Source organism: Gopherus evgoodei, chromosome 1 (genome assembly GCF_007399415.2).
Source record: "Gopherus evgoodei ecotype Sinaloan lineage chromosome 1, rGopEvg1_v1.p, whole genome shotgun sequence".
NCBI classification, from domain to species: Eukaryota; Metazoa; Chordata; order Testudines; family Testudinidae; genus Gopherus; species Gopherus evgoodei.
The window spans coordinates 97,722,869-97,742,626 of record NC_044322.1 but is presented as its reverse complement, the minus strand read 5'-3'; the positions used below and the strand labels follow the sequence as shown (position 1 = coordinate 97,742,626).

Genomic DNA, 19,758 nt, shown 5'->3' with positions numbered 1-19,758 from the left:
GCCGTGAGGTGAAGAGTTGCAAGGTTGGGCTGGAGGAGGCGGCCCTGGTCCTGAGAGAGCAGGTCCAGGTGGAGCAGTAATGGCCACGGCGGAGCTACTGTCAGGCCCGCAAGGGTACCATACCAATGCTGCCTGGGCCATGTTGGGCAATCAGGAGGACCTGGGCCTTGTCCGACTTTATCTTCCTCAGTACCCTGCTGATTAGGGGGAACGGGGGAAAGGTGTAGAGAAGCCAGCCTGACCAGGACAGGAGAAAGGCATTGGAGATAGCGCCCTTCCCTAGGATCCCCCAGAGCAGAACTGGGGGCATTGCCAGTTCTGCTGAGTCGTGATTAGGTCCACTTGGGGAGTTCTCCACCTTCAGAAGAGCCGGTGGGCCACTTCCAGGTGGAGGACCACTCGTGTTGCGAGGAAACAGTCTCCCTTGTTATCAGGATCAGCCTTAACCAGGGAGACTCTACCACCAGTGGGAATCAAGGACTCTAGAAGAAGTCTCTCTCCTATCCCATCCACTTGTCATGGTTTTCCCAACAGCATCATAGATGGAGCCAGATCCAGCCTTTTCATTGTCTGGAGAGTTGGATGTACTGGGGGAACCAGCTTCACCTCCACCTAAAGAGATACGCCCAGACAGAAGATTGAGAGCTTTCTTGAACCAGCCTCGGCCAGACTAACAGGGACCTCCTCCTCAGGACTGGTGTATCCAATGCCGAGAGAGGGAGCGACTTTTGATCCCTCACATTGGCCTTATTGGGGTCCATGGGGCCCTTATGCATGGTACCTGGAATCTGTGCAATCCAACAGGGAATTTTACCACCCCCTCCTCCAAGGTGTCAACGAGAATCTTCCCTTTAGCCCATGGAAGGAGAAAGACTAATGAGATCAGCTGGTACCACTGGCACTAACAGGGTATCATCCTCATCACCGAATGAAGTGGTTGCTCCAGCCTCACTGTTTCCCCCAAACAGTCATAGACAATCTCAAGACCTGTTACGGAGAGTAGCAGAAGAGCTCCAAATCTCCTTAAAGGAAGTCCAGGATTTTCAACACAAGCGTCTGAGATATCCTACAGCCTACAGGATCCATCAGATTACACTGCAGGTAAATGAAGGCATACTAGAATGGACAAGAGCTATATGGCACACTCTCTGGTTACCTGTGCCCCTATCCCCAAGAGGGCAGGAAAACAATATTTTGTCCTGACTAAAGGAGCAGACTTCTTGTTCATTCACCGGGCACCACCTAAGTCACTCTTTGAACCACTAACTACATGTTCCATATCTCACCTGTCAGTGAAGGTCAGATAGGTGAACTTGGGACCCTGTTGGCCAATCCACAAAACACTCCATGAGGACAAAGTCTCACTCCAGCTATACCCAAAGTTCACTCCTAAGATTGTTTAGAAATTCACGTAAACCAGTCAATGCATTAACCTGTGTTTTTCTTGAACCCCTATGCTTATAGCCAGGAGAGGAGACTTTATTCCCTCAACATGCGATGAGCATTGGCATTTTACCCACTAAGAATGAAACTGATCAGAAAGTCACCTAGACTGTTCATTGCCATAGCAGAATGAATTTGACGACAAGCTGTATCCTCTCAGAAAAGTTTATCTCTGGCTGTGTCCTACTCTGTTATCAGTTAACAACTTCCTCACCCACATGGACAAGGACTCACTCTATGAGGGCACAGACATACTCAGTAGCATTGCTTCAAGGAGTGACCCTGCTTGAGATTTGCAGGGCAGTTTTACGGAGTTCAATCCACACATCAAGTTATTACGCCTTGATCCAAGACTCCTCTGTTGATGCTTTCTTTAGGACAGTGGTTCTCCAAGCACTGTACTACTTGCATCTTTGCACTCTTTTTTCCTCTGAGTACTGCTTGTCAGTCAGCAACAATAGAATACACACAGGACCAACACTCAAAGAAGAAAGAAAAGATGCTTACCTTATTGTAACAAGTTCTTTGAAATGTGTGGTCCCTATCTTTATCCCACTATCCACTCTCCTTTCCCTCTGCTTTGGATCACATCAGGATTCACAATAGAGAAGGAACTGGAGAGACAGTTGGTCCACCCTGCTCCTTATGCCCTCAGTTCAGAGAACAGGGAGTTAGGTGCCAACCAGCAAAAACTGCTTGCAAGAATTCTCCAACTCCTGGCTTATGGAACTTATGCATATCCACAGTGGAATGCAGATGGGGGGACCATGAATCTCGAAGAACTGTAGTTACAATACAGTAACTCCTTTATGAGAAGATATGTTTGCAGTAAGTTCAAATTGTCTATTTGTCATTACTTGTAAGATTTTGACATTTTACTGTTAAGTTATATCATATTAGAAAAAATTGTCAATTAAAAAGAACACATGCCTACCTTCTGAACTACAAATCTTTTAGGGATACTTGCAGGATGTAAACATACATTTACTAGATGTTTTTTCTTGTCAAGGTTATTATTTCAGTAAGTCAGTTGATCGCTGATGTCGTTGGAATTGGAGGAACTAGATTTCAGCAATCTCTTTCCATCATTAACAACTGTGCCAACAGTGACAGACTTATTAAGGTTAGTACTGACTTTTTTCATACTGCATAAAGGCTTCCAGAGAGTTTGTTTGAAAATAGTTCCCTAGCGTCTTCTAATATTCTATACCTTAGATTATGAAAGGAATAAAAAATACACAATTCTTAAACTTTTTAAAAATTTATTTTAGCATACTACATTCTCTTCTGACGTAAAGGATTTGACAAAGCGGATTCGGACAGTCTTAATGGCTACAGCTCAAATGAAGGAGCACGAGAATGATCCAGAAATGCTTGTGGATCTCCAGTACAGTTTGGCAAAGTCTTATGCCAGCACGCCTGAACTCAGGAAGACGTGGCTAGACAGCATGGCAAGAATTCATGTTAAAAATGGGGATCTTTCTGAGGTAGCAGATGAAAAGCAAAATATTTTAGCTGCTTAATCAATGTGCTTGTTTTTCCCTCAGCATTTCCCATGCTAGATAACCATTGTGTTAATAGCTGTCATAGCTTTCCGTGCTGCTCATAAAAATTAGTGAATTGCTATGGTCTCTGACTCTCTGTGTAATACATGTGTAAAACTGTCATAGCATGATGTAATATTAAGGCAGGAATGTTCTGCATGAGCTATAGGAGGCATGGTCTCTAGTTAGAAATGCCCCTCACTTATCAATATCTTAGAGCCTTAATGTAATTGAAGCCTTCCAACAACTGCTATTTGTTTGTTTCTAAATTAGTTGTACGTAATTCTAGTTTTGAGTGTTTGCAGAAAATGTATGTAATTAAAATAAATGTCACTGATTGTTTTCCACAACAAAATGCTATCTGATACCACCATTCTCTTGTGAAAATATGTATTTCTAGTATGTTAGGAAAAAACAATTGAATATGTTTTGATCAGTGTAAATGAATATATTTAATTAGCATATAGAATGTGTTTCAGCTCTTTCTTTGTTCAGTGACACAAAATGATCATCTCTGAATGCTCACTTGTGTCCATTTCATGTTAGGTGTGCATGTACTGCATGCACAGTCATCTGAGATTTTTCCCCTCTGTGGTATCCATCGGGCCGGCTCCAGTGCCCTCTGGTGCCATGCGCTCATGTGCTGGTATAAGGGGCCTGACGAGCTCTGTGTACCCTCTCACTTCCTTCCTACCACCCATGACAGTCACTGGAACAGCAACTCCTGCTTTGGCAGACTCTTATTCAGTGGTCTTACTTGAGTCCTTTTCCTTTGTTTCTCTATCTCAGTTCTTTATTTTCTCAGCTTGGACTGTTGTAGTTTAGCTGTATATAGTTAGTTGGCATGTCTCACCCTGTTAGCGGAGTTTCATCTGCTCCCAGGGTTGGGGCATACCTTGGTCTCCAGATTTCAAGCCCAGTGCCTCCTGCAGCAAACCCATGCCTGTGAGTGATCCACACTCCAGTTGTATGAAGTGCCTCAGAGATAACTCATATCAGGAACCCCTGCCAGATCTGTCTGGACTTCAAGCCCCGTACAAAGAAGGACAGGGAGACCAGGCTGAAGTCCCTCTTGATGAAGGCAGCAGTCCATCCCTCATCAGAGCCGAGCCAGTCCAACTCAGCAACCAGTACCTCCTCATCAGTGTGGAGTGCACCTTCTGCCGTGAGAGTGCCTCAGCACTGTTCTTCTTCACTGGTGCTGAAGAAAAAACATACGATGCAGCTGGCCAAGAGGGGATGTTCCCCAACTGTAAAGAGAATCAAGCATTGGGAGTGCAGTGGAGTGTGACCTGAGTCTGGCCACTCTTCTGCCATTGCTCCATGGATGGCAGTGTTGACTCCACCTCGTAGGCAGGTTCTGTTGAGTCCAGTCCCTGGTCATCCTTCGGCACTGGAAGAGCAGTGCAGCACCAGCAGGATCACAGTGCAGCCTACCCTGGATGTGGCCAAGGACCTGCTGGCACTGTCAGTATCGCTGTTGCTGACAGTAGAAGAGTCAGCGGTGTCAGTGGCGGGAAGTAGAAGGGAGCATGTGGTCCTGGGCTCCCATTTGGTACCGGCCTCATCAGTACCATCTAGAGGGAAACAGTCCCTGCTTGCCTTGATGCAGGTCTTCCCACCTCAGCACCATTCCCAAGCACTGATGGGTACCACCCCTCAATGATCTTTGGAGAAAAGTTTGTCATAGGAGTCAGAAGCAGAGTCATATTGCCACTCGAGGAACCATTGCTAGTTTCCACCTTGCCAGCCCTATCAGTTAGTGGATCAGGACTCAGGGGTACTGCTGAGTACTTGGCACAGTGGGCATTGGTCTGTGCAGATGCAGTGGCCATTTTGGAACCTATGTGGGTTTCCCCTGATGCCAGGCCCTCTTCCAGATGCTGTACTCCATAGTCTCAGAAAGAAGAGTGCCCCTGTGCCTATGACCAGCACCTGACCTGGATTCTGGTACCAAGCCTCAAAACCTAGATCTATGGGACCCGATCAGTGCAGAAGGAGAGGAAGAGGACCCTCTGCTGGTGCAGGCCTCTTCCTCCTCCTCCTCCTTGGATGAGGCAGTGTCTGTGGCGCATGTATCCCCCCTTGTGACAGCTTTGAAAAGAATGGCTTTGAATTTTGGGCTGGAAGTGGAGGTAGTCAAAAAATCCTCCCACAGCCTGGTCGATACCTTGACTGCTGCGGGCTCATCAAAGGTGGCCCACCCTCTCAATGAGGCCATGATGGGACCGGTTAAAGCCCTTGGCAAGCCCCATCCTCCTCATCTCCTATGGCAAAAAGGACCAAAAAGACGTACTTTGTTCCCACTCAAGGCTACAAGTACTTGTACTTCTTTCCCCCTCCAGAGTCCCTGTTGCTATTGGTGGCCAATAAGGGGGACAGACAGTATCAGCAAGAAGCGACTCTAAAGCAGAGGATGCAACGAGACTAGACCTATTTGGCAGAAAGGTTTATTATGCAGCGGGTCGACAGCTCTGCATCTCCAACCAGCAGGCATTGCTGCGGAGATACGATTTTAACTTTTGGGAATCGATAATGAAGTTCAAGGGCTCTCTTCCCCAGAACTCAAGATAGGAGTTCTCCACACTGGTGAAGGAAGGGATGTCTGTGACTGGGGTCTCCCTACAGGTTCGGTACAGGCCTCCTGGCAGATACGGTTGCTAGATCCATGGCTTCTGCAGTGATCGTGCGTATATGCTCTTGGCTCCAGTCCTCAGGTCTGCCAACAGAGGTTCAACAGTCTATCCAAGACCTTCTGTTTGAAGGCACTTCTCCCTTCTCTGAACAAACAGATGTGAAGGTTTGCAGCTTGAAGGATTCTAGAGCCACTCTCAAATCCCCGGGTCTCTGCTCCGGCGCCTTTGAGGAAACACTTCAGGCCTCAACAACTGGTTTGCTTCTCACATCACTAGCTGTTTAAGAAGCGAAATGGGTTATAAATGCAGACAACTGCCCCAACTTGCTTCAACCGGGCCCTCACAGATACTCAGGAGGCTCCAAGCAGATCTTTTGATGGGGTGCCCAAGGGAGTTATACCAGTTCTCGTACCAGATCCTGCCCCTATTTTTTTTTTCAGACCATGTCTCCGGCTTCAGCCTTGTGTAGTCCCTCATCACCTCAGACTGCTGGACACTGATAATGGTGGAGGAAGATTACACTCTCCAGTTTGTTTCTATCCCTCCCTTCCCCATCCCTCTCAACCTTCATCCCCATTCAGAGGATAGAGTTTATTGGTATGGTGCTTGATTCCACCCGGGCCAGAGCCTTCCTCCCAGAGGCATGCTTCCAGATAATGTCAAAACAACATTAACCCTGAGGACCCCAGAATTCCTGCTATTCTGGATTTTCTGCATGGTGGTGTGGACGAGGATCTTCAGCCTAGTATGTAGTATGCAAGTGTCAGCCATAAGTAGTGTCTTGAAAACTGGGTGCTTGAATTCTTCAGCAGATGATCTTCAAATCTCAAGTTCTCAAGAGCAATCAGACTGACTAGACCCACAGTTCAGATTCTTCTTTCCTAAATGGGACCTCACATTATGCTAAAAGCCCTGACTGCCCAACCCTTTGAACACATATCAGTCATATCTTTCTGTGTATCCATTAAAACCTGTTTTCTGGTCACTATCATGTCTTCAAAACAAGTCTCTGGGATTGCAGCTTTATTCATGCAGGAATCACATTGTGTATTAGATGATGATGGGTGGTATTGAGGACTTCAGAGTCTTTCTTACCAAAGGTAAGCTTCTTTTTCAGTGCCTCACAGGTCTGTCCAAAGCCACACATACTACAGAAAAGCTATAGCATAATTTGTTCATAGAGCCTAAAGATATATATCTGGCACGCTTAACAAGAAGGTCAGGCACTTTGTTTGTCCCCTTTCACCCAAAGTACCAAAGACTTGGGGCATCCAAATTATTTTTTGCTGGATCGCTCAAGTTAAGCATCATAGAGTCATATAAGGCATCAGGTGAACCTGCTCCTGATGGAATCAAGACACACTCCATGGGTCTATGGCAAGATTGTGGACAGAAAGAGAGCTTGTGCCTTCACTGAAAAAATCCATAGGGCAGCAATTTGGTCATCTCCTACCTTTATGAGACACTATAAAACAGTATAGACTTTCTGTCCTTTATAGAGTCCTCCTTTGGCTGTAAAGTGCTTCATGAGGTGATTCAGAAAGAAATACCTTGTCATTTTGATATTTAATTTCATGGGGAGTCTTTTCCTATCTTTCTTTATCCTTCTCTATTTATTTTCACTGCTCATTTCTTTCCATCCATCTCAGAAGCGTGGGAGATGCTTGGCTGCAGAATGGGAAATTTCTTATCTGATAACTTCCTTTCTTATCTGATAACTTCCTTTCTGCTAGCAGCATGCCTCACAGTTCTAATCTCTCTGTATGGCTTATTACCCAAGTAATTAAATTGAATTTTATATTTACAGTTTGTAGGCCAGATAGCCTACTGTCCATAGCTTATGATTAGCATTGAAGTTATTAATACTAGTCATGCTCTGAAAGTTTTTTGACACAGCTTTGGAATGAATCATTTGGGAGCAAGCCAATGAAGGGGATTTGACCAGCACATAAGCTGTGTTACATTAAACCACCTGTAGAACTGGAGAAAAAGGGGAACAGCTTGTAAATCTTATTATTCTAGGAGATTCTATTATCAGAAAAGAAATTTCTCATTCCTGTTCTTCTTGATTGTTAAATTAAGTTCTTGTTGACATGAGACTTGCTTCTTCTATTAAACGTATTTAAATCAAAGAACTAGGTATCCAGTCTTAGTTATGGCACATTCAGATTTTCTGTTCACGTAGATAGGAGTGTGCGTGTGTGTGTGTGTGTGTGTGTGTGTTAATAATTGCAGGATTAGGACTTGTATCTTCTGCCTTGCGTTTAAAATTTGTGCCTCCTCTAGCTTTTAAAAATGTGTATGTTTTCTGTATATGTAAATTATTTGTGTTAGAAGTTCCATTATAATTACCATTTGTAACATTTTTACTATTTCTGTTATGGTTTAGGCAGCTATGTGCTATATCCATGTAGCAGCACTGGTGGCAGAATATTTGACACGCAAAGGTATGCATTTAAACTTCCCCATGACTACTTCAGTATTTTTTTTTTAATATTCATTATAGTTTGAGATTAACAAAAAACACTGATTTGTCTGAGAGACAGGTTGGGTGGGTTAATGCTCACTAAGGGGAAGAATCTGCTATTATATACTTCTGTATGCCTCCCAAGGAAGTCAAAGTTATATCTCTGTATTTAAGGGTAGAAATTGGGTTTTAAGCTAGCAACTATCTAAACCAAGCTTTCAGAAAAGAAAAAGTCTCCGTGGCTACTGCCTCAACCCCCTTTCCCATTCAGCCTAACTGCTGAAGTTAGTTCTTTTCTAAACATACAAAGAGCATACCTGAAGAAGTGGGTATTCACCCACGAAAGCTCATGCTCCAAAACGTCTGTTAGTCTATAAGGTGCCACAGGATTCTTTGCTGCTTATGCAAAGAGCAGTAAGCATTCTTATTCACCAAACAAAAGAGGCCAAAATAAATGCAAGTATATGTCCCTTAGGTGTTTTGGGACACTTTCTTGAAGATTTATTATGTGTTAATATTAATTGAGCACTTAATTTTAGAAGTGCTCAAAGACATGTCTAGAGATTCTGTACCAGTAGCTGTCTGAAGGAAAAGGGGTTTTGATCACCCTCAAGTTTTTTCCTGCTTTCAATCTAAAGGGAGAGACCAGTTATAACTGGAAAGATTCCAAAGTTCCCAGCCATTAGTGTCCTGATACATTTGTAAAATTCCTATGAAAAGGTAGGGGGCAGAATTTCCTCTTTCCTGGAGGACTGGATTACATCGACCACAGGCAAGTGGGTCGAGGACACAGTGAGTAAGAGATACTCCCTCAAGTGACAGGCTCTACCCCATCTGTTCTTCATCCAGCTCCCCATCTCTAACAACCCTGTAAAAGTACAATCTGATCCAGAACAAGATATCTAATCTTTTAGATATGAGACTATTAGAGAGCATTCCTCAGAAGAAAAATTCTCAAGGTTCTTCTCCACCATCTTCATTGTTCAGAAGTGCATTGTGGAGGGGTGGAATTTAAGCCATTCTTCTTCTTCTTCTTCTTCTTCTTCTTCGAGAAATGGCCCTGTAAGTGCTCCATTTTTAGGTGTTTGAGTGCCCCTGAGCTTCTAGTCAGAGATTTAAGGTTGCGGTGTCCTGGTTGGCCAGGTCAACCAGCTTGTGCTGCTCTGAGTGGGTATCGCGCACATACAGCCAACCGACCCCCAGTTTCTTCTTTGCCGCCGTTGGCTTCAGTCGGAACAACAGCAGCACCTCAGAATACTCTTCCTCAGAATACTTTTTCCTTTCCTTTTTGCCCGAAATTACCATTTCCTGTTGACTGTCAATACCAGTCTCTGATGGTCACTCCCAGTATGTCTGCTGCCTGGGGAAGACTCATGTTATGCAGAAGCCACCACTGCAAAAAGTTAACAGCAAGGACCAGAAAGGCTAGGGAACTCCACCTCAGACTGATGCTTATGGAGAAATCCCTGTGTCCTGCCTGTGACCCTGAGCAGGGGACCTCTCCCCACCAGATCACTCACTCCCTAACTGCCATGTCAGACATCGGAGTCTCCTCTAAGACGAGCACAAAGGACCCAGCCCCCATGAAAACTAAGAAGTGGTCTCACTCCTCCCCCCAGGGAGAATTACAATGCAAAAAGCGATCTCCGACCACTGACTCTGCCCCGATATCATCGGCACACAGAGCCTCAGACTGTGTGGCACCGGGTTCCTCCAGTGCAGAGGCATCCCGAGGAACAAAAGACCTGGTGCGGTCTAACCCTTAAGACAGGCAGCCATGGCAAAAAAGATGGTTACTCTCCTTTTGTAACTGTTGTTCTTCAAGATGTGTTGCTCATATCTATTCAGTTAGGTGCACAAACGTGCCACATGCACGGATGAGTAACTGTCTTTTCTTCTTCGAGTGCTTGCTTATATCAATTCCAGTTAGGTGACTCCCAGGCCTTACCTCGGAGGTAGGGTCGGAGTCAAGGTATTGCAGACTGAAGGATCGCCCTGCTGAAGAGCGCATCATCACTAGATTGATGGCGTAGTGGAACATGAAGGTGTGCACTGAAGCCCATATGGCAGCCCTGCAGATTTCCTGGAGAGGTACATGTGCCAAGAAAGCTGCAGAGGAGACTCGCACTTTCGTGGAGTGAGTCATGACAGCAGGCAAAGGAACATTCGCCAAGTTATAACAAGCGCGAATACACGCGGTGATCCATGAAGATATCCACTGGGAAGAAACCGGCGCACCTTTCATTTGCTCCACTATGGCGATAACCTTTCTGCAAGACAACCCAGTTGTTTTTGTTCAATCTGTGTAGAGGGCAAGCACTCTTCTAACATCCAGTGAATGCAGCTGCTGCTCTCGAAGGTTAGCATGTGGTTTTGGGAAGAAAACTGGCAGGAAAATGTCCTGGCTGACATGGAAACGGGATACAACTTTTGGTAGGAAAGCTGGGTGAGGCCTCAGCTGGACTTTGTCCTTATGGAAAATGGTATATGGTGGATCGCACGTGAGAGCCCATAGCCCAGAAATATGTCATGCTGAGGTAATGGCTACTAGGAAGGTGACCTTCTAGGAAAGGTAGAGGAGCGAGCAGGAAGCTAGCGGCTCAAAAGGGGGACCCATAATGCAGGAAAGGACTAGGTTAAGGTCCCAGTCCGGTACAGGGGGCTTCATTGGGGGGTGGATTTTTTCCAGGCCTTTCAGGAAATGTCCCACCATGGGGTGTGCAAACACAGAACTCCCGTCAGCACCCGGGTGGAATAACGAGATGGCCATGAGGTGGACCTTAAGCAATCCGAATGCTAGATTTTGGCCCTTCAAGTGTAGTAGGTAGTCCAGGATGCACGGAATTGAAGTTTGGAGGGGAAGTACCTGCAGTTGAGTGCATCAAATGGAAAACTTTTTCCATTTTGCTTCATACATAATCCTGATAGAAAGTTTGTGGCTTTCCAGGAGCACCTGTCTCACCAAGTCTAAACAGGTGTGCTCAGCATGGTACAACCACGGATCCTCCAACCTATGAGATGGAGAGATGGAAGGTCCAGATGGAGGAGATGACTGTGGTTCTTTTGAGATGAGGTCGGGGGCGAGAGGTAGATGCAGTGGGACCTGGATTGAGAGGTCTAAGAGATGCCAAGCTGGGACCACCAGTATGATGTCCACCTTGTCCCTGCAGACCTTGATGAGCACCCTGTGGATGAGGGTAAAAGGTGTAAAGTAGTTGGCTGGAACACGGGATCAGGAAAGCATCTGCGATTGAGCCTGGGCTGTAACCTCAGAAGAAACAGAAGGTTGGGAATTTCCTGTTGGTCTGTGAAGCGAACAGATTGATTTGGGGAAATCCCCAGCTGCAGAAAACGGAGTGAATCATGTCCGGACAAATAGACCATTCGTGCGTAAGGAAGCGACTGCTCAAGCTGTCTGCCAGCACGTTCTGAACACCTGGCAGGTTAGAAGCTTGGAGAAGGATGGAGTGGGCTAAACAGAATTCCCACAGGACAAGGGTTTCCTGACAAAGAGGAGATTACTGGGCTCCCCCTTGGCCATGGTGTTGTCCGTCAGCACTGCTACACAACTGTTTTGTAAGTGGGGCAGAATGCTTGGCACGTGAGGCGGATAGCCCTGAGTTCTTTGATATTGTTAGGCTTTTACCTGCCATAAACCCCGAGTTGTCAGGCTCCCAAGATGCACTCCCCAGCCCAACGTGGACACATCCATTACCAGGGTCAGAGTGGGCTGGGGAGGGTGGAATGGGACTCGGGCGCCCACCATGTGGGGGTCCAGCCACCAACACAGGGAATCAACGGTACACCTCAGAACGGTGAGCACCATGTCTAGACTGTCGTGGCCTGGGCAATACACGGACGCCAACCATGCCTGTAGGGGCCTGAGCCTCAACTTGGCATGTTATACCATGTAAGTGCAGGACATCATGTGACCCAGAAACTTGAGACTCTGCCTCGCTGTGGTAGTGGGAAAGTTGCACAGACCATCAATTATATGTGCACGGGCTAGCCGTCGGGCCTCTGAGAGGAATGTTCTTGCTTGATTTGTATCCAGGACTGCCCTAGTAAACTCTATTGTTTGGGTTGGGGTGAGAACAGATTTGTTGACGTGCAAAATGATGCCCAAGCGGTCGAATGTCTTTCTGACCATTCGCATCTGAGAATCTACCTGCTGAGAAGATCGGCCTTGTATGAGCCAGTTGTCCAAATACTGGTAGACATGTATGTGATGGCAGTGAAGAAAAGCTGCCACAACCGCCATGCGTTCGGTGAAGACGCAGCAGGCTGTGCACAGGCCAAATGAGAGAGCTGTGAACTGATAGTGCATCTTGTTCTCCACGAACCGAAGAAAGCATCTGTGAGACGAAGTGATTGAAATGTGAAAGTAAGAGTCCTTCATATGGAGGGTGGCATACCAGTCTCCTGGATCCAGGGAGGGAATGATCGTGCTCAGGGAGAGCATGTGGAATTTCAGATTGATGATTTATCTGTTGAGCTCCCTGAGGCCCAGAATGGTCCATAGGCCTCCTTTTGCCTTGGGGATGAGGAAGTAACTTGAGTAGAAACCCTTGCCTCTGAGCTCCTGAGGCACCTCCTCCATGGCTCCTAAAGCAAGGAGGGACTCTACCTCCTGAATAAGGAGTTTCTCGTGAGAGGGGTCCCTGAAGAGGGATGAGCAATGGGGGTGGGGAGGTGGATAGAACATCCCACCTCTACCGTGTGGAGGATCCATAAGTCCGATGTAATAAGGGACCATGCACAGTAGAAGTGGGTTAGACGGTTCAGAAAGGGAGGAGAACTGACTGAGTTGTGGACTGGTAATCTGTCCTTGTGCGCCTCTTCAAAAGGTGCACTTACGGCCCAGAGGGGGCTTTGGCTTGAACAGCTTTCTCTGAGTTGCCAGTGTATGCGTGCCTAAAGATTTAATGGTGTTGCGCGAATCTTTCAGGGTATACAGTCTCGAGTTGGTCTGTTCGGCGAGCAGGCCTTGGCGGTCAAACGGAAGGTCCTGGATCATTTGTTGTACTTCAGGAGGGAGACTGGAGAACTAGAGCCAGGCATTTCGTCGCATAGCGATGCCAGATGCCAGTGTGCACACTGCCGCATCCACGGCAACGAGTAAGCCTTGAGGAGAGGTGTGGGCCAGTAGTCTGCCCTCCTCGGCAATGACCCCTAGCTCCGTGCATGACTTGGATGGAAGACGGTCCTGGAATTTTTTAATACCAGACCAAGAGTTATAATTGTGTCAGCTAAGGATTGTGAGTTGATTAGCGATCCTAAGGGAAATACTACCGGTGGAAGAAACCTTTCTCCCAAAGAGATCCAGGCATTTTGCGTCCTTTTGATTTAGGGGCAGGCCCCTGCTGACCCTGCCTTTCTTTCTCATTTACCGCATCCACCACCAGGGATCATGGGCTGGGATGGATAAAGAGGTATTCATACCCCTTCGTGGGGACAAAATATTTGCTTTCGGCTCTCTTGGCCATACGGGGAGTGGAGGCCAGAGTTTGGCAGACTGTTCTGGCATTGGATTGAATGGTTTTAATTACTGGCAAAGCTATGCTAGAAGGTCCTTCTGATACCAGGATGTCCACCATAGGGTCCTAATCCTCTGCAACCTTCTCCACTTGGAGGTTCATGTTCAGGGCCACCCGCTGGAGAATCTCCTGCAGTGCCCTGAAGTCCATAGGAGGTGGGCCGGCTATGGATGTGTCTGTCACAGCCTCGTCAGAGGAGGACAAGGAAGATGCTATCGAGAGGGCCAGGTCTGAAACAGCCCCTTGGTCTGTTGGGTCCAGATCCTCCTGAGCACTGGGGGTAGCTTCCACCTGACATGGAGCTGGTTCCAGAGTTTATGCTGGGTCCGGAGGTGGGCAGCTGAGGGTTGCCTTGAGAAGACAGGGCCTCAAATGTGATGGCGGTGGGGGGGAGGCGGTGCAGCGGCCTGGGCCTGGTGGTATGCCCAAGGGGTCCAGAATTGCCAATGGGGTTGCCAGTGGGGCACTGAGATGCCATATCCGAGACTTCCTGGGCATGATTGAGGTACATCCAAAGCTCCTGATGCCCGATCTAAGGGAGGGAGATTGGGAGCGTGACAGCCAAGGGGCAGTGTATGAATGCACCAGGGAAGGCACTGCATCCCGATGAGCGGGATGGGTGCCGTAGGGAGTAGTGAGATTTGAGCAGTGATCGGCGCCAATATGGAGAGTGGTGCTGTGAGGTCGATGGGTGCAGAGAAGTTGGATCTCACCTTGAAGGAGAGCGGCGTTGAGAGAGTGACTGGGACCGGTGCCATGAGAAGGAGCAGTAGCGAGTGGGAGACCAGTGCCAAGCGGGAGATTGGTGCCGTGATGAAGAGTGGTGCCACGCTGGAGATCTGCACCGTGCCGGAGAGCAGTGCCGCAAAGGGGAGCGGTGCCACGGACGACAGCATGGGGAGGCACGGTGCCATGACAGAGAGCGATGCGCAGAATGTCGTCGAATCAACCGGTGCCGCAAGGTGTCGGAGCACGATCTAGACCTCAAGCAGGAGCACGACCTGTCAGCCGACGACCATCTCAAGCAGGAATGGCTCCGAGGATCCGGGCTGCGAGACTAGTGCTGCAAGTCAGATCAGTTCTGTGAGTTAGACCGATGCATAGCACACGTGCGGTGCTAGGACTTGGAACAGCGCCAGGACTCAGAGCGGTGCAGTGATGCTGGCCTGGGGGCAGACTGTCCAAACTTTCCCGGTTTGCCTCTCGACTGTACTGGGACTTGGGCTGGTGGAGGCCTTGAGACCAGGAACACAGGCGCAGTTATTTCAATGATCCCTCTAGCGGCCTCAAAGGTATCCTGGGTGGAGGGCAGCTTGACCTCCTCCACTTGCAGGCCAGCTTGGAGGACCAAGGGCCCATGCGGGCTGAGACCTAGTGGAGGATCTGTTGGTCCGTACCCTGTCGTGCCGGGGCCGCAGTGTCCGCTTCAGGCCTCTGTGGAGGACCTCCCATCGCCTGCTTTTTACGGGCAGCTGGGGAGTGGGAGTGGTGCGGGGAGAGATACTTCTGAGCCCTGGGAGATCGTTGACCCCTAGGAGGGCGTGTCGAGTCCTTTTGTGGTGCTGTAGGTGGCATTGCTGGAGGAGCACTCCGCACCAAGGCGCTTGGGCCCGAATCTTGTGAAGGGCAGAGGGCAGACTCCATGAGGAGTTGCTTCAAGTGAATGTCACTTTCCTTTCTTGTGCGGGGTTTAAACACTTTGCAGATTTTACACTTGCAGACCTGGTGGGCCTGTCCCAGACACCAGAGACAGGAGTCGTGGAGCTCGCCCGTGGGCATAGGCTTGCAGCAGGAGGTGCAGGGTTTGAAGCCCGGGGACGGCATGCCCTGGAGACCTGTGGGGCACTCTTTGAAGGGGAAGACTCCCCCAACTGTTATAAACTATACTTAACGCTAGATAATGACTAATAATTAACTAGCAATGGTAACTATATACAAAGAGATAGTTAGGGAGTAGTGGAGCATTTAATGACAAGAGACCACTGTTCCAACAACCATCACTGGTGGTAAGAAGGAACTGAAGGACAGTCAGGCTGGCAGGGTCATATATAGAGCACCATATCGGCACCACTCCAGGGGGCTCCACAGCCAGCCCGACGGGTAGCTGCTAGGGAAGTTTCCAACATCCATGCACATGGCGCGTGCACACCTAACTAGAATTGATATGAGTGAGCACTCAAGAACAAAGCCTATTCCCTCACAGCCTAGAGAGCTGAAGTCCTCGGCACCGAGCAGTGCTATGGCGCCACCTGCTGTTCCTATTTATTACAGCAAGCCCACAGCACCTGCAGCACAGACGCTGACTAACCTCTGTGTGCCTCATATGCCTGCTTTTAACTTCCCGGTGCTGCAGCATTTCATTAGTCAGGCAGACCTGGTAATTGCCTCCACCCTGGGCACTCTTCTCTTCGGCACAGATGGCACCCGAGCCAGACCAGCTATGAGTCTCACGGCTATACCTACTGGCTTAGCCCCTCCTCTCTCAAGCAATGAGGCAGATTAAGTGGCTGTAGGGATGGGCACCCTATGCCATTCATCACCCAAACCTGGAACCTCAGGGCTACCACCCACAGTGTGGCAACCCCTCAATGGATGACACACACCCCCATGGCCCTCCCACCAAACTGGCCATACTGGGGCCCATAGCACTGTACAGGGCTCAAGATATTCAGCCCTCTAACTAATCCAGATCCAGAACACCCAAGATCAGCCAGATCTACTTCACTGGTTGCCCCAGCTTCCCCTGAAGTCACCAGGGAGGAGCATGAGGGCAATGAGGACTTAATAGAGGGTGACATCCTCCCTCCTACCCATATTTCTTCATTGTCCCCAGAGGACACAATCATGCCTCCCCCCACACCGGGGGATGACTTTAAATCTTTCCAAGATCTATTCAAGCATGTGGCTGATTCCCTAGGCATCTGCTTAGAAGCACTGCCAGAGACGCAGCATAAGCTCACTGACATTCTCCATGCTTCTTCTGCGGCCAAGATTGCATTGCCTATTAATTCTGCCATTATGGACCGGGCAAAAACGGTCTGGCAGACACCGGCCATGGTCCCACCTTCTTGTAAACGTTCAGACAAGAAGTATTACCTGCCAGCAAAAGGGGCTGAGTTTCTCTTCACTCACCCTAGCCCAACTCACTGGTTATGGAAGCCATTAATCAAAGGGGGAAACATCTAGCTCGTACCACCCCTTACGACAAAGACTGGAAACACCTTGACTTGTTTGGTAGAAAGGCCTGTTCCTCAGCGACTCTTCAGTTATGCATCGCTAATTACTCCACGCTATTAGCCAGATACACTCACATTTTTGCACAGATGTCTACGTTTATTGAGCATCTCCCAACAGATAAAAAAGGAGAATACAAGCGAGTATTTCAGAAGGTTCCCTGATTGCCAGGATGGCCTTGCAGGCATCACTGGATTCTGAAGACATGGCAGCTCACTCCATTGCCACATCAGTATTCATGCTGAGGGCTTCTTGGCTCCACCTTTCCAGCTTCCCCAAGGAAATCCAGGACATGATCAAGGACATACCTTTTGAGGGACAGAAACTCCTTGCGGACACCTCAGATGCAGCCTTACATATACTGACGGACTCCCATGCTACGCTGAAAACCTTGGGAATTCATATACCTGATAACAAAAAGAAACAGGGTGCATTTTACACCCAGCGTTTCTATACTGCTCTGTATACCCAGCTGCAGAGACAGTACTACCAATGTTGCAAACAACGTCAGCCAAGACGACGATGGACACTGGGGCAATCCACCATGTCCAAACTATTTACTTCTAGACAGGCATTTTGATGTGTTTATCAAGGGCATGAGAGCTCCTCAAATTCCATTGCCACAACCATCTCTGGATTCCAATCCATTTGGAGACCGCCTAACACCTTTCTATATGGTCTGGGCAACCATTACATCAGACAAATGGGTTCTGGAAGTTATACTCAAGGGCTATTCCATCCTCTTCACCTCTATTCCCGTAACCCCACCCTTCTCCATCCCTCTTCAGGGACTCTTCTCACAAGCACCTACTACAGCAAGAAATAAATCACCTGCAACTCGGTGCTGTAGAACCTGTACCTCCCAAACACAGGAGGACCAGGTTTTATTCACACTATTTTCTCACCCAAAAAAAAACGGGTAGCTGGAAGCCCATATTGGACTTGCGCAAGCTAAACAAGTTTATCAAAACCTCAGTGTTTCAAGATGGTTACTTTTGCAACCATAATCCCAGCATTGGAGAAGGGAGATTGGCTCTCGGCCTTCAACCTCCAGGATGCTTATTTCCATGTTACCATACATCCTGCACACAGAAGGTTTCTTCGTTTCACAATAGGCAACCTCCACTTCCAGTACAAAGTGCTCCCATTTGAACATTCCAGAGCCCCGCAAGTTTTCTCCAAAGTCCTCGCTGTGGTCGCAGCCCATCATTGTGGACAGGGGGTAATTATATTCCCCTACCTGGATGATTGCCTGTTGAAAGTTTCTACATACCAACAGGCAGCTGCATTTTGGCGGCAGGGGGCCCTTCTGTCGTTCAGGGTCTTTGGTGGCATTTGGGTGGCAGGGGGGCCCTTCAGTGCTGCTGAAGGCATGGAGCAACTGAAGGGCTCCCTGCCGCCAAAATATCGATGATGACGACGACTCAGAGCGCCGCCTGGTGAATACAAGCTCCCCCACTTTGCCCCAGGCCCCCTGAATCCTCTGGGCAGCCCTGCCTCCTTCCCTCTGCTTCAGAGTGTCTCTTCAGTCCTCTGCAACAGAGAAGGAACTGGGGGACGGTCAGCTGCGCACGCACAATACCCACTCAGAGCAGCACAAGCTGGCTGCAGCGCGTGCGTGGCTACCCAGGGCGCTGCTGTCTTAAATCTCTGACTAGAAGTGCAGGGGCACTCAAACACCTAAAAGTGGAGCACTCACAGAGACAACCATCTCAAACATCAGTTACTGCGCAGGTGAGTAACCTTCTCTTCTTTGCCTCAAAAGGCTCAACAAATGGATGAAAAAATTGAAGTGTTGGCTGGATAGTCCCTGGCCTATATAGTGTCATCCTTGTACCAGGGGGATTTTCTGATTTCAGTGGATCTGGTGGATGGATACTTCCATATTCCTCTCAAACTGAGCTACCACATATTACTAAGATTTGCGTACAGCAGAAGGCATTGCTATCACATGCTCCCATTTGGCCTGTCCTTGGTACTCGGTGTATTTACAAAGACGCTGGAGGTAATCATAGCCAGACTCAGATTGCATGGTATCTACTTGTATCCCTTCCTGGATGATATGTTGATCAGAGCTTATCAAGGCTGATTCCCCACTGTGGCACTTTGAGTGCAGAAGGTGGGGCCCGCAAGGACTCTAAAAATTAATACTGGCCACTCCAGGCTTGTATTAAATTCCCAACGTTATAGCTTTTCTCTGACCTTGGATTGTGCAAGTGCAAAACCCCTTTGAGAATCCAGGAAGGCGCACTAGGACATTTCTTTCTGTGGGGTACGCTCAAGCCCTTTCACACACACCCTCTGGGGAAGAGCTGAGAAAGAAGGGGGAAAAACGGGGAAATCAGCTGTTGCCACCAGCTAATTGAACAACGTGCCCAAACCTCTTCAGACACACATCCAATTCTGTTCTTAAAAAAAAAGGTAAATTTTATTAAAAAAGCAAAAGGAAGAAAATACATCTGGGAACTTAGGCTATTGCTAGATTTAAAAAGAGCAACTACAAGGATTAAGCATCAAGAATAGCTTTCTTGAGGTCCAGCTTAAAAGTTACAAGCAAAACAAAAGCACCTAGGGTTAGCACAGAGAAATCCACAAGCTGTAAAGAATTAAAAGGGATAAACATAATCCTAGACAATTCCTGATCTAGTTACATATCTGGGGTTTTCAATGAGTAGTTTCTAGATAGGATACCGATGATTTTTCATACCTGTCCAAAGCTTCTCACAGCGTAACTGCTCACTGTCTGCTTCTCCCTGAGAACAACAACAGACCGACAAAAGGGGGAGTCTCGTTTCAATTTTTACAAGTTCTAGCTTTCCTATTGGCTCTTTTGGCCATGTGCCCACTCACTTCGTTTTACCTATGCATCGCAGTGAGACTTTTTAACCCTTACAGGT

General features: G+C 47.9%; 1 protein-coding gene across 22 annotated transcripts in view; it reads left to right on the top strand.

Moving 5' to 3' along the window:
• DOCK9 (dedicator of cytokinesis 9) overlaps positions 1 to 19,758 on the top strand; it is a 326,125-nt gene that overhangs the window by 267,053 nt on the left and 39,314 nt on the right. For all 22 annotated transcript variants that reach the window (XM_030567760.1, XM_030567843.1, XM_030567769.1 and 19 more), the window contains 3 exons: positions 2,453 to 2,566; positions 2,715 to 2,930; positions 8,013 to 8,070. In XM_030567760.1, coding sequence (XP_030423620.1) covers positions 2,453 to 2,566; positions 2,715 to 2,930; positions 8,013 to 8,070 — 388 coding nt within the window. The remainder of the gene's footprint in view (positions 1 to 2,452; positions 2,567 to 2,714; positions 2,931 to 8,012; positions 8,071 to 19,758) is intronic.